A 15,016-nucleotide genomic window follows, 5' to 3' on the forward strand; every position below is an offset into this window, starting at 1 on the left:
TCATGGGATGTCCAAAATGGGCAGATCTATGTTGGAAATAGAGAGTTTTGTCTAAAAGGAAGCCAAAAGTGTTTAGTTTTGTTCAGTGGAAGATGACTCAATTTGACTGACCCCTGGAAACAGAACTAGAGTACATCTATTGGAAAAAGAATAAATGAAAGGTGTTGCCGCTTCACCGTGTATACTCATAGATGAACATATAAGTCTCTTGAGGGCCATCTGAGACCACATGTACCGTAAAAGTGAAAAAGAGTATTATATAGTATCCTTTTTTGGAGGAGTTCAACCAATCAAATCCTTTCACTCATTACAAATGTAAACCGGAAATGGCGCGTCGTCACTTCCTAAAGACGCTAAGTATGGTGAAACGTACGTCGAAGCAGGGATTCGTCACTTCCGGATTCCCATGTGACTTTCTCCTGAGAACGAGACATGGAGCGCACGCTGGCTATAAACTGACAGGCCACATTCGCACATACTGTAGATCCCCAGTGCCAGGCTCAGGCACTGTTATATGTGAGTGCAATATATACTGTATATTTTATGCCTTTTTAAACACCAATAAACATACTACACTATAAAGTCCTTCTTTGTGTCCCTGGTGGAGTATATCCTTACATTTTAGCTACAACCCAAGGGATCATTGGAGTGGAATGGTGTGAGCTTAGAAACCAATCTGGGTTTTCTAAAAAGCGCATTTTGACCTTTTGTAAAAAAGGGGTCAAACATCTCTGATAAGTTACCATCTACCGCCCGAGCACCCGTGGTGAAACAATTAGAAGATATATACATCAAGAAGCACTTTATTATTGATGTTGGGCACAGTCACATTGGATTGATTTATTTTTTGTTTTCAATTTCTGATACTAATACCTTTGCATTATTTATATATACTCTTTTTCACTTTTACGGTACATGCGGTCTCAGATGGCCCTCTAGAGACTTGCATGGGCATCCACAAGGGGGGGGGGGGGATTTGCTGGCCTGCTCTAAGAGGGGAATCTTTGGGGACCCTGCGCTAAAGGGGATCTATGGGGGACCCTGGCCTGGCCTGCTCTAAAGGGGATCTTTGGGGACCTGATCTACTCTAAAGGGGATCTTGGCCTGCTCTAAAGGGGGTCATATTGGCTAAAAAAAAAAAATATATATATATATATATATATATATATATATATATTTATATTCTTTTTAGGGAGAGCCTGGGGTACCTGGTGGTGCAGGAAAACCTGGTAGCATGGGGAATATAGGTGAAAAGGTAAGACTATAGAGGGATCTATAGGGATCCTGGCCTGCTCTAAAGGGGGATCTATGGGGGGACCCTGGCCTGCTCTAAAGGGGGATCTAAGGGGAGGAGCGAAAAGGGGCAAAGCATGGGTGACCTTAAAATGATGCCCCCTCCCTGAAAAAAGTTCTGTGGACACCCATGGAGACTTGTATGTTCATTTAGGAGTATACATGGTGAAGCGCCAACAGCTTTCATTTATTTTTTTTCCAATTTAATAGCGATCTATCACTTTAAAGGGGCAGCTATTCACCTTGTTCATTTAAGGAGCCACCACGTGCCACATTGTTATTTATAGAGTACATCTATAGAGCATCACACACAGTGACAATTCTGCTCCAAAACTAGCACCACTTGTGGGGAATGGGCCAAGGCAGCTTTCATTGCTGAATGGAAGCACCGGCGATGACAATCATCTAGACAAGTTCCCTTTAAAATTACAGAAAGGCAAATGAAGCCATGAAGGCTTATCATAGCGTTGTGACTAATCATTGTCAGGTCTGACCTGAAAAACGCCGCTTTTATGGCTTGGAAGGAGATTGATTAGACTATATGCCACAAGAGAGTTTTGTATGTTTCATGATTACGTCTTCAACAGTGGAGCTGTGTTTGTCAGTGAGCGATCTGAGGCTATTCTCGGCACTGTGACCATTTTCTGCGTATCGCTGTGACACACCACCGTGATCAGTGGGGAGTTTTCCTGTCATACATATTTATCAGCTACATTGCCCCAGTTTACTTTATGACATGGTGCCCAATTGTCTCTCTACGCGCTGGAAAATCTGCTGACAGAAGCAGTTAAGGAAGGTGGAACAATGGTGTATATGGAGCAGATTAAATAAAGTTTAACTGGAGGAAACTTTTGAAGCAGGTGCTGGATATATTAATGACTGACACTGGTTATAATAATAGGTACCTACATGCATACATGCTTGCCAGCTGAATTTGTATTCCACCAACACTCCATACAAACAGCCTAATACAAAATCTTATATTAGGAGGAGTATTTTGCCTTTAAAATATTTGTAATTCTGTTCAGTCACTTATGTGGTTTACAAACCCTTGCAATGCTATATAGCCAGAGGGTGAAACTAGTTTTCAGAGACCGCGGCTCCTGCAGGTTTGTTGGACTATAAAACCCATTGCCGCATTAGTGAAGTGCTTCCTGTGCTTTTTCTGTCTTATACTCTGCCTAAATACCATCCCATTCCAGAACCTAAAACATGTATGAATGAGAATGCAATATAGAGCTTAACCACTTCAGCCCGGGAAGGTTCACTCCCCTTCCTAACCAAGCCATTTTTTGCAATACGGCACTGCTTTGCTTTAACCGACAATTGCGCAGTTGTGCGACACTGTACCCAAATAAAATTGATGCCTTTTTTTCCCCCACAATTAGAGCTTTCTTTTGGTGGTATTTAATCACCTCTGCCGTTTTTATTTTTTACGCTATAAACAAAAAAATATACAATATTTTTTACTTTTTTTTAATTTTTTAAAAAATCAGATTTCTTCATCAAGTTAAAGCGGAGTTCCACCCAAAAGTGAAACTTCTGCTTTAAGTGCTCCTGACCCCCTGACATGCCACATTTGGCAAGTCACCTTTTTTGGGGGGGAGCAGGTACCTGTCAAATCTAGGGGGCTCGAGTGGAAGTTCTCCTCTCCCTCCCTCCCTGCAATCTTCTGGGACACGTCACTGGTCCCAGAAGATTGCCCAGCCATTCACGACGTGCAGCGCGACTCGCGCATGCACAATGCGCACCCGGCTGTGACGGACGGCCGCATTGCTGGATCGTAGGACAGGTGAGTGTGTGTGTTTATTAAAAGTCAGAAGCTACACCTTTTGTAGCTGCTGACTTTTAATAAAAACAAAAATATCTGGAACTCTGCTTTAAGCCAATATGTATTCTGCTACGTTTTTGGTAAAAATAAAAAAAAATCACAATAAGTGTATATTGATTGGTTTGTGCAAAAGTTATAGCGTCTACAAACTATGGGATAGATTTATTTTTACTTTTTTTTTTTTTTTTACTAGTAATGGCGGCAATCAGCCATTTTTAGCAGGACTGCAACATTGCGGCAGACAAATCTGACTCTAAAGCCCCGTACACACGTACCGATTGTCGGCCGTAAATATTCGGCCGACGACCGATTGGCCGATTGTAGGCTTGTTAGTATGATGCTTCCGACAGCCGACAGCTCATTTTCGGCCGAACAGAATCTGTCGTGCAAGCATTAAAATTTTTGTTGGCCAACACCAGAACGGCCGATTGTTCGCCAGTCAGTACAGAATTCGGCCGACAATCAGCAGATTGCAAGACTGGGCATGCTCAGAAAAGAAAAAACACAGGGAAAGTTAACCATCACTTCTGCAGTCGGCGGACAAAATTCGTGTGCAGTCTTTTGCACTTTTCAGCGGACACGACAGCCCTGGACAAAAGACGGCCAATCGGTCGGCCGACGATCGGCACGTGTGTACGAGGCATAAGTGACACTTTTTGGGGACCAGTGACACCAATACAGTGATTAGTGCTAAAAAAAGGGGGTAACATCAGGATCGAGCAAAGGGTTAAATGTGTTCCCTGGGAGTGCTTTCAAACTGTGGGGGAGGTGCTTTTGAAGTGGTTAAAATAGTGAAGAGGAAAACCCTGCAAATTAAAGGTATTCCTTGGGGGCCCTCAGGTCACCAGAACTGATGTGCCCATTGGAAGATTTCCCCTCTGTTACTTTTCTGGGGACAACCCAAAATTTGGGGATTTTCTTGTACTTTCACTTTCAATGATAATGGTAAACAGGACAAATAGAGAGGGTGAGTCTCCCTAATGGGGACACAGACAGCACAAAAATCTGATGGGTGTTTTAATCTCTCTCCATTCTATCCAAAACTAAAAAGAGGAGGATAGGAGGAAAATGAAAAGCTATATATCCCTGGGAAGCCACAACCCATATCACATGTAAAATCCCAATTCCAAAAAAGTTGAGAAGCTGTGTAAAATCTACATAAAAACAGAATGCAACAATCTTAAAATCTCATAAACCCAAATTCACAATAGAAAACATATCAAATGTTTAAACTGATACAATGTACAATTGAAATGAATTTTGAAATTGATGAAAGCAACACTTCTCCTCTTCTCGGGTCTCCCATCGGCGCTGTTGGCTTCTCTCCCTTGGCCAGTGACCCTAATAGCAAGCCGCTTGCAATGAGGGCACTGGCGCATGCTCGCTCCCGAGCCCTGCTCTATATGTCTATGAGACACAGAGCCGTAGCTCTGTTTCAATCCCACTCCCTTCTCATGGGCTCACTGGCTCTGATTGACATCAGTGGGAGCCAATGGCTCTTGCTGCTGTCTCAGCCAATGAGGAGAGGGAGTTACAGGACAGCCGAGGCTCACGTGCACATCGCTGGATTGAGAGGGGGCTCAGGTAAGTATTGGGGGGCTGTGGGGGGGAGCAGCACACACAACTTTTTTACTGTCATGCAAAGAATACATGAAGGTAAAAAACCTTCAGTTTTTACAACCACTTTAAATGGCAACACCTCACTAACAGGATTGTATATAAAAAGAGCATCTTAGAGAGCCAGAGTAAAGTAAAGAGTGGCAGAAGTTAATCAATTTGTGAAAAGTTGCATCTAAAAATTGTCAAACAATTTCTGAATAATGTTCCTAAACGAAAAACTGCAAAGACATTAAATATATCATCTATTGTATATTATATCATCAAACGATTCTGATAATCTGGAGAAATCTCTGTATGCAAGGGACAAGGCTGAAATTCAATATTGGATGCTCATGATCTTCGGGCCCTCAGACGGCACTGCATTAAAAACAGGTATTATTATGTGTTGGACATCACTGCATGGGCTCAAGAATACTTAAAAAAATCACTGTCTGTGGAAACATATCCCATGCCATCCAAAATTGCAAGTTAAAGCTCTATCAAGCAAAGAAGAACATGAGCCAGAAATGCTGCCACCTTCTGTGGGGCAAAGCTCACCCATTTAAATTAGTCCGTTGCAAAGTTTAGAACTCTTCCATGGTTGGTAGAATCAAAATTTGACATGCTTTTTTGCAACTATGGGCGCCAAGTCCTTCAGACCAAAAAGAAAAGGGACCTTCTGGTTTGTTATCAGCACTTCAAAAGCCTGCAGCCCTGCATCTCTGATGGTATGGGGGTGCATTCGTGCGTATGGAATGTGCAGCTTGCACATCTGGAAAGACACCATCAAAGCAAAAAGCTATATGCAGGTTTTAGAACAGCATATGCTCTCATCCAATAAACATTTGATATGTTTTCCATTGTGAATAAAATGTGGGTTTATGAAATTTGCAAATCATTGCATTCTGTTTTTTTGTAGATTCTACACAATGGCCCAACTTTTTTAGAATTGGGGCTGTACTACATTTTGTCCTTAAAGCGGTGTTCCACCCAAAAGGGGACATTCTGCTTTAAGGCTTCCTTCCCTGCCTCTGTTTGTAAAATTGAGCTTTTGGGGAGGAAGGGGGGAACCCCATTACCTTATTTTGACAGATACCTGTGCCCTCGATTGCCTAGGCAATCCAAAGCAGTTCTCCTCCACCCCTTCCTCCCGAAGTCTTCTGGGACACATGACAGATCCCAGAAGACTGCAGAACCATTCACAGTGCTGCTCGGGCATGCGCAGTGGGCACCTGGCTTTGAAGCCACAAGCTGTCATAGCTGGGTGCCCATAGTAAAGATGCTGGCGAGAGAGGACACAGGGAGAAATTGGCTGGGGTGAGCACACCACTGGATCATGGGACAGGAGAGTGGCTGTTTATCAGTTTTTATAGCTGCAGACTTTTCATTTCTACTTCAGAGCCTGGAGCTCCTCTTTAAATACAGAACTCCAAGCAAACAGCTAATACACAAATGTTAACTGCCATTGTCTGCCAAAGGATTTATATTTCTGTAATGGCACTTTTCTGTTTTCGAGGGACTGTCCCGGATTTGGCACAAATGCCATCTGTCCCTCTTTCCTTCTCATCTGTCCCTCATTTTGGTCTGATCTGTATCGTTGTATATAAGATTCACTATTTAGCTTTCAAAAAGTGTTTTACAGTGCTAAACCTTTCATCCAAATTGCTGCATCTGTAAATGTGAAAAGCCAATATAAAGAAATAATAGTGGTAAAAAAAAAGCCTACTGGTGGATTTAACTAATATTTTTTTGGTAGAATTCTCCATTAAAGGGGCATGGAAAAGGCTGTGTTCTATGCCTACATACTTTTGTTAATAGGTGCCCCTCTTTCCCATCTCAAAAAGTTGGAAGATATGTGGTGAGACACCACTTTGTCTAGAATTAAAGAATACAGTAGTATCGCCTCTAGCCCTCAGCCTGCTGACTGGACCCCGGAAGAAGACCCGAACACTCATAAGTCACTAATGGCGCTTTTCCACTGCATGGAACCGTACCGGTTCGGCAAGCTTTTGTGCTTTTCCACTGCTGGTACCGCATGGTATAGGGTCGGAACGGTTCGGTACGGTATAGGTTTGCTTTTCCACTGCATGGAACCGAACGGTACGGTACGGCTCTGAAAAAACAGTACCTACTCGATTGTGGTTCCAACAGGTACCAAACTGGTACCATATCCCACAATCCTTTGCATGCAGTCACTACTAGCCACTGATTGGTCAGAGAATCCCACCCACCCCATTGTTATCCCACCCACTTAACTTTAGTACTACTTTAGTGGAAAAGCAAACCTATACCGTACTGTACCGAACCGTTCCGACACTATACCATGCGGTACCAGCAGTGGAAAAGCAAACCGGGCCAAGCAGGGCCGAGTAGAGCCGAGCCGGTACTTGCAGTGGAAAAGTGCCATAAGTCTGCCCCTTCCACTCTTATCTGTCAGCACAGTTCAGTCATCAGGTGTACATACAACAGAAAACCCATTGGTTCCTCATGCATGCTACCCTCTCGTCTTCTGGCCTGTAGTGCAAAGGAAGGCATGGGCCTGATATATAGACAGAATAAGTTACTTATGCAATTTGTATGTAAAAATCAAATTATTTCTCATGAATACACATCATGAAATGGTGTCTTTTTCATCTGCCTGGAGCTCAGTGTGAATGAATGTGTCACATGTGAAGCAAAACCACATTGGTGTAGAACACAAAGCAGAAAAAAATGTAATCTTTTCTTCTTTATTCCTTCTGCCTATAAGGTGGTGAAGATATAGCTTGATGCCTGATCACCATCAAGCAGTGCAGTGGGGTAGAGAGTAGCTACAGAATGAAGACATCCTCAGAATCACTTTAGCTATGATTTCCCCAGATCATCCTTGACTGACAATCCTGAACTAGCCAGAGAAGCAGAGATGTCTATTTTGGTAAAACACCGGAGGCACAGAGCTGGGCCTTCAGCAAATGTCTGCAGTCAATTTAGAAGGAATGTACGAGGATAGAAACGGTAACCGTATGTCCCGCCTTTGCCAAATATGCTGTTAGCAACTTCCTGCGTCTGCTTTATCTCCAAAGCTGCACCTCATTTCACATGCAAATTTTGACCTTCCATGCAGGTCAGCAGGTTACCACACCCCTATAACCATAAAAGCCGGCAACACGAATGCCTATTCACCACACCCCTATAGGCTCAGCCCCTTCAGCTGCCTATAGCACAGCACTCCTGTAGGTTCCACAAGCTGTCAAGTACTTTGATCCTTGCAGCAGGATGGTCCATGCAGCACATATGTTGGAAGGGACTAGCTCTGACTGATGGCCCAACTGTAGCACAATAACATAGCAAGAACAAAGATGGCCCACAGCAAAATCTTCTACTTAGGGCAGTAGATCTGCCCGTTTTTATGTTAGGTAAAATTGCTAAATTTCAATATGGTGAAGCCAGGCATAGGTTTGATTTAAAAGAGTTAAAGTGTTTTAATAGAGCTGGTTCTTTAAAGTTTATGTAAACACTTACATACACCCACTGAAGTGACTGGCCTCAGGTGTTACACAGAGCTGAAACAAATCCTCCTACATAAATTGTACCTGTTTATCTGCAGCTCTCTCTTCTCTGTAGCCCTTCAAAGAACACACTTTAGACAGCATTTCTCAGCTTCCAGAGGCAGGAGGGTTCTGATGTCAGACACTGCACAGCAGAGAGCTGAGTGTAATCTGAGACCTGATTGGAGAGAAAGGACACACCTCTCTCTACACAGTCTCATATAGAAACATGCACAGCTGAGGCTGTCAATCAGCTGTTGTGTGCTGAAGAGGGGGCAGGACCATCTCCGGGATTGTCTGGTGTCCTCATAGGGCTCTTTCACACGGCTGCTCCGATTTCTTATTCCGCTGCGGCACTTTTTTTTTTTCTTTTTCACGGACACGGATGACACTTGTGTCATCCGCTCCGTATGTCCGCATATCATTCCATCTGTTTGCGGATGATATACGGACATAATGTATGTCTATGGGGATTGCAGATGTCAGCGGATGACACCGCTGACATCCGATTTTGCATCCGTTCCGTTTTTTTTAACGGAAGAAAAATAGGGTTCTGTTCCGTTCCAAAAAACGGAACAGAACTGAAAGGACACAAATTGGATGTCAGCGGATGGTTATCCACTGACATCCGCAATCCCATTGACATGCATTATGTCCGTATATATCCCGCAAACGGATGGGGTGATATACGAACATACAGAACGCCCGTGTGAAAGAGCCCATAGACTGTCAAAAGTGACTCATGCAGATAGAAGAGGAATAAGAGACCAGACAGAAATCACGCAGGGTGCTTTGGACAGAGGCATATACACACTGTAGAAGGATATGCTTTGTTGATTTTCATTTCAAAAGGTTTACAACGACTTTAAAAGGAAAGTATAGATTTTTTTTGCATATGTGTTAAAGGGTTTAGATTCATGTTAATAATTCTATTAGTGTGCGTAAATGTATTAAAACCTTGTTTCTACTTGTAATTTGTAATTATAAACTATCACAAGGACAAACTTGCTGCTTTTTTACATATCCATGTTTTGTTTCTTGCTAAATAGCACTGCACAAAGATGTTGCCGTTAAAAAAAACCTCCTGTCTTGGTTTAAATCTATCAGATATCTCCCCCCCCCAAAAAAAAACAAAAAAAAAAAAAACGATGTACTCTTTGCAGTTTCTAACAACTGGAATCACCCCCAGTGCTTCTGATAGCCAGAGACCATATGTGATCATTGCCTAGGTATCAGGTCACATGAGGAAGCTCAGGAGCTTAAAGTGATTCTAAAAAAAAGTGTTCTGTACAATAGTTTAGCACAATGCAGCCCCAATCCTCCTCTTCTTTTTGGGTTCCCCATTGGCGGTCCTGGCTCCTCCCTCTGCCTCTTGCTATGGTGGCACTCAAGTAGGCTTACTCTTGAGCCGCGCTCCTGTGAATGGACATTGTTCACTCACACACAGTGTGGCTTGACCCCACCCTCCTCTCCTCATTGGTTCACTGGCTGCTGTTGACAGCAGCGGGAGCCAATGGCTCTTGCTGCTGTGTGAACTAATGAGGAGAGAGAGAGCCGCTGCTCTCATGCACATCGCTGGATCGAGATGGGGCTCAAGTAACTGTAAGGGGCAGCTGCACACAGAAGGTTTTTAGGAAAAAAAAAAAAAACAACTTTCTGCCTATAGAACCATGGTACTTTAAATTACATTTGTCCTGAAGGAAATAGAAAGGTTGCCATTTCTGACTTTCTCAAAATGCAAATTCCCAACCTGTTTTTCTGGTCCCGAGGCTTCACTGCAGATGAGTTTTGACTTTACTCTGAATTTCTGGATCTGCATGCTTATTCTGGGACAGTACTTCAAAATATTAATACCAAAGACAGCCAGGCAACTAGTTTTTTCTAAATAAGGTCAGCCATGGTGCAGTCTGTATTTCTATAAGTACAGGTTTCCTTTAATGTCACTATAAAATGCATTCTCTGTTCTGCTTCCCTGTAACCCTTTGTTTACACAGCCTTTCACACTGTATTTGTTTTTTTGTCTCTCTTTTCTTGTCCAGGGTGAATCATCCCAACATTTTGCAGCTAATCGATACATTTGAAACCAAGAAGGAATTCTATATTATTCAAGAACTGTAAGTTCATGTTGCTAAGAATATACCGGACCTGTGCTGCTGTGCGTAGACAAAGAACAGGAGAATAGAGATTAGGGTCAAACTCCACGGGAGATTTGCAGTTATGCAACTAAAAATATTCTGTGATTGAGTGCAGATTTCCACAGTCATTATCTAAAAACTGAGCACGGTGCTTTCTTCTGCATAATTAATCATAGACAATTGGCTAAACCCTGCAATCACTGCAGAAATCTGAGCAGATCTTAGTTATTGATTATAGGAAACTGCAATCAAAAATGTATTTTGTTCACCTGCTTGTGTGTAAAGAAGACTCGTTAAACTAGCCCTAAAGCTGTCAACTTTCTCACAATTTCAACCACTTTCAATTGAGTTGGAATTGAAATCCTCAGCTAATTAGTGGTTTCGATCAACTGGAAAGGGATGGAGTTGAAATTGCCATGATCCAACCCTATGGCAATATTAGATTATCTTTGACAAAATGACAGCTCTCAATTTAAAGCCCAGTTCAAGGTGATTGATTTAATATATTAGTGGTCGATTGCTTGTTTTCTTGAAAGCTATTTTAAAGAGGAAGTAAACACTTCCTTTTGTTCCTGCAAAGTAAATGCATATGCATAGTATGCATCGTATACTAGCACATTATGTGACACTTACCTGCAACGAAGCCCACGTTGATCCCGCAGCCAGCTGCATCCATCTTCCACGTGACGTCACTCTCGCGTATGCGTGCGGGAGCCGCCAGTTACGGCACAGGGCTCTGAAGAAACGGCATGGGCGGTCCTTTCTTCAGAGCGCATGCGCCGATGATGTCATTGGCTGCATTGCAATGTAAATATCTCCTAAACGGTGCACGTTTAGGAGATATTTACAGCACCTATTAGGTAAGCCTTATCATAGGCTTACCTATAGGTAAAAGTCATCAAAGTGGGTTTACAACCACTTTAAATGTATGTTCGAATCCTGGTCAATCCAAATGTCCTTAAAGTTGCCACATATATGGCTAGCTTAAAAGGAGAAGTATGGCCAAAGCTGTTTTGGCCATACTTCTCCAGGGGCTTACATGAGTACACTTAAATTGATTGTAAACTATCAAATTGTAAAACAACCCATTCATTCTAAAATAGAAACGAAATGCAAAACATTTTTGTATAGATATATATATATATATATATATATATATATATATATATATATATATATATATATATATAACAAAAAAGACATTATCTAAACCTTTTTTCCCTTTTTATAAATGATCACATTCCCTCTGTTCTCAGCTGCATAAGAGCTGGGGGGAGGAGAAGCGGCAGCACATTGAGCTTGCCAGTGATTGGCTGTGCAGCGGGGGCATGTCAGGACAAGTCCGATTATTGGATGAGAGAACACCGAGTTCCCAACATAGCTAGAGAACTAATTTCAAAACAAGCCTATAGTTAATAGAACCGTAGCGGTATCAGCTTCCAGATGCTAGACTATATCAAAAAATGGGAAAGGGGATAAGAGAGACCTCAAACTCCCCTATTAGAGAGGTACTCAATGGGACAAGGGAAAATGGAAAGGGAAATTTTTTCTGGATTTTTGGATACCAGTATCTAATGGTTATAAATCAACATCAAATGTAGATAAAATAGTTTTTATTTCATAAAAATGTTAATCACATAGACATAACAAAATACACAAGACATACAAGCAAAGTCAATATACAAACAGGTTGACTGAAGTGCATTTGACATAATTAGAGCTGTGGAGTGTAGTTGGCATGTTTCCACAGTGGATTCTCTACATGTTTCGCGGACTACGCCGCTTCTTCAGGAGAAGCAATAATGGATTAAAAAACGATTCTATGAAAATAGAACAAACATTGAACGAGTCATAATAAAGTCAAAAGACATAATTATTGAGACAATGGGTGTGTGGGTGCCCATAGTACAGTGGGGAGTATCAACTTTACCTGCAGTCACCATGAGGCGGGTTTGACCAATGGGGGCGGCAGGATCACCACATAGTCTCACCGGCGGATATGGGAGACCTTAACATATTTATGAAAGAATATACAAAAAATTCATGAATGCAATAAAGCTCTGAGTGCGGTCAATGTAAAAGGAGGGAAGAAAAGGGGGGGGGAGGAAGGAGGAAGAGAGGAAAGACCTGGGAAGGAGGGGGAAAAAAAAAGAGAAGAGAAGGAAAGGGGAGGGCAAGACAAAGGCCCCTCCCTTTCTTACTTTGTCTTGCCCTCCCCTTTCCTTCTGTTCTCTTCATATTTTGTTATGTCTATGTGATTAACATTTTTATGAAATAAAAACTATTTTATCTACATTTGATGTTGATTTATAACCATTAGATACTGGTATCCAAAAATCCAGAAAAAATTTCCCTTTCCATTTCCCTTGTCCCATTGAGTACCTCTCTAATTGGGGAGTTTGAGGTCTCTCTTATCCCCTTTCCCATTTTTTGATATAGCTAGAGAACTGACCACGGTGTGCTCTCATGCCTACCGTGTTCAGTTTTTAATAGTAAAGCAGAAGGACTTGCAGGAATACCAGGGATTTCACATAAAGGAAGCAATGCAAGGTGAACAGGATACTTTCTCATAGAAGTACATGGTAGAGCAGGCACATAATAAGAATTAAGAAGTATTGGGGCAAGGAACAGTTTAATTCTGCACTCTTGTGCTAAAGCCTGCTGTTGACTTACGTCACAGAGCCGATGCAGGCTCTGCAGGGATCCCCACAATAATGTGGGGATCCACCCAGATACCTGACCAGCTGGTAGCTCAGCCTCGATGCTGCAGCCATATAGGCGAGTATAAATGTTTATTTTTTTTAATTCCGCACTTCTGCTTTAAGGTGCCCACGCTTCAGTCTAACATATTTAAATGTTAGGATCAAATCTAAGAAAATCAAGACATGAATAGTCATTTTCAGTCATATACAATACATTTTTAAGATCAATTTGAAGAAGCAAATGGGCAGCCAAGACAATTCCAATTTATTTTAATAGGAGTTTTAACAGGTATGTGTAGGTTGCAACTGTGCCTTATTTGGAGAAACTCACCCTGTTTTGGACCCAAATTGAAAAAAATGACACCAGCACACCAAGGATTTTTCGAAAGGGTCAAAAGCTTTATTCCAAGGTCACATGATAAATATACAGCAACGTTTCGGAGCCACGCAGGGTGGTCACTTGCCTGATGAAGGGGCCCTGCGTAGCTACGAAACGTTTCTGTATATTTATCATGTGACCACGGAATAAAGCTTTGGACCCTTTTGAGGAATCCTTGGTGTGCTGATGACATTTATTCACTTTGATTATAAACATTTTCCAGCCTATGGTCATTACAGCACCCAGCCTCACTGAACAGCCGGTTTTCTTGAATGTGTGCGTGCTGCATGGGGAACATTGCGTTCTGTTTTGGAACCAAGTCCCTCCAACTCTCTTTCCACCTAAGTTGTCTGATGTATAGGAACCTATAACAATGTTTACCAGCTAAGAGTATTGTACTGCACTGAAACATTTAAATGTGTGCATTTATTATTTTGAAAAGCTAATATAAAAAGACAAGTAGTGGTTAAAAAGAAGTTCTTGTCAGTGGAACCAGTCATTGTTTTTGCATTAATTCTTCACTTCAGTCATGTAACTGCGAGTGTGTCCATTACCTACATGCTTTGTGCAAAAATATATCCCTTTTTTCACAAAGTTCGGAATATTGGGTATGGTGTGATCAAAAATTTTAACTTTAAGACCATGCACAGGCAAACTAATAAAAATTGTAGTATGTTTTACAGCAGCTATTGCTGTTGTCTTGCAACAGAGAGGTCTTGGGTTAATTTCCTACTGTGGATTGTATCTGCCAAAGGCTTGTATCTGTGCGGGTTTCCTCTAGGTATTTAGGGAGACTTTTTCCATATGCCATTCTGTCTAAATGTCAACCCCTCTGCGAGTGTTGTGACTGGAAGCGTTGCTCAGTGAGTTATGATCTAAACAGACAGACTTGGTGCCTTGGTGACTTCGGGTATCACATTTTATCTTGTAGAGCCACAGGAGGTGATGTCTTTGACTGGATCCTGGAGCAAGGATATTACTCTGAGAAAGATGCCAGTAATGTGATCCGCCAGGTTCTTGAGGCTGTGGCTTATCTGCACAATCTTCACATTATTCATAGGAACTTAAAGGTAAGATGACAGGACATGAAAGGGACATGGGTGACATTAACATGGAGCAGCTCATACATGGGCTAAAGGTACCTGTAGTCATCGCATGGCAACCAAAAGTGATTGACTGAGTGTGCATGGTTATACCTGTAGAAGAGGCAGGGTAAAGGAGGGTATCCCTCTTTGTGGAAGAGGGATGTGGGAAAAAGGATGGCATCCAGGCACCCCATGGAAGATGGGGAGAGAAAGATTAATGAAATCCCAGGCACAATCTGAAAGGAGTAGGGGAGAGGGTATTCCAGGCACATTGTGAAAGAGGGAGTTGGGGGAAGGGGGATGTTATTCCAGGCACCCAGTGGAAGAAGAAAGGAGAAAGAAAGAATGTATCCCAGGTTCCCTTTGGAAACGTATGGGTATTCCACGAAAACTGTAGGAGTAAAAGGGTAAAGTGGGTATCCCCACCACCCTGTGAAAGACAGTGGGTGAAAAAAATGAGGTTTT

General features: G+C 42.1%; 1 protein-coding gene across 3 annotated transcripts in view; it reads left to right on the forward strand.

Moving 5' to 3' along the window:
• LOC309559298 (caM kinase-like vesicle-associated protein) overlaps positions 1-15,016 on the forward strand; it is a 147,346-nt gene that overhangs the window by 98,210 nt on the left and 34,120 nt on the right. For all 3 annotated transcript variants that reach the window (XM_082262525.1, XM_082262526.1, XM_082262527.1), the window contains 2 exons: positions 10,290-10,364; positions 14,398-14,536. In XM_082262525.1, the coding sequence (XP_082118651.1) occupies positions 10,290-10,364; positions 14,398-14,536 (214 nt within the window). The remainder of the gene's footprint in view (positions 1-10,289; positions 10,365-14,397; positions 14,537-15,016) is intronic.

This window comes from Pelophylax lessonae, assembly GCF_965119305.1.
Source record: "Pelophylax lessonae genome assembly, chromosome: 7".
Classification (NCBI taxonomy): Eukaryota; Metazoa; Chordata; class Amphibia; order Anura; family Ranidae; genus Pelophylax; species Pelophylax lessonae.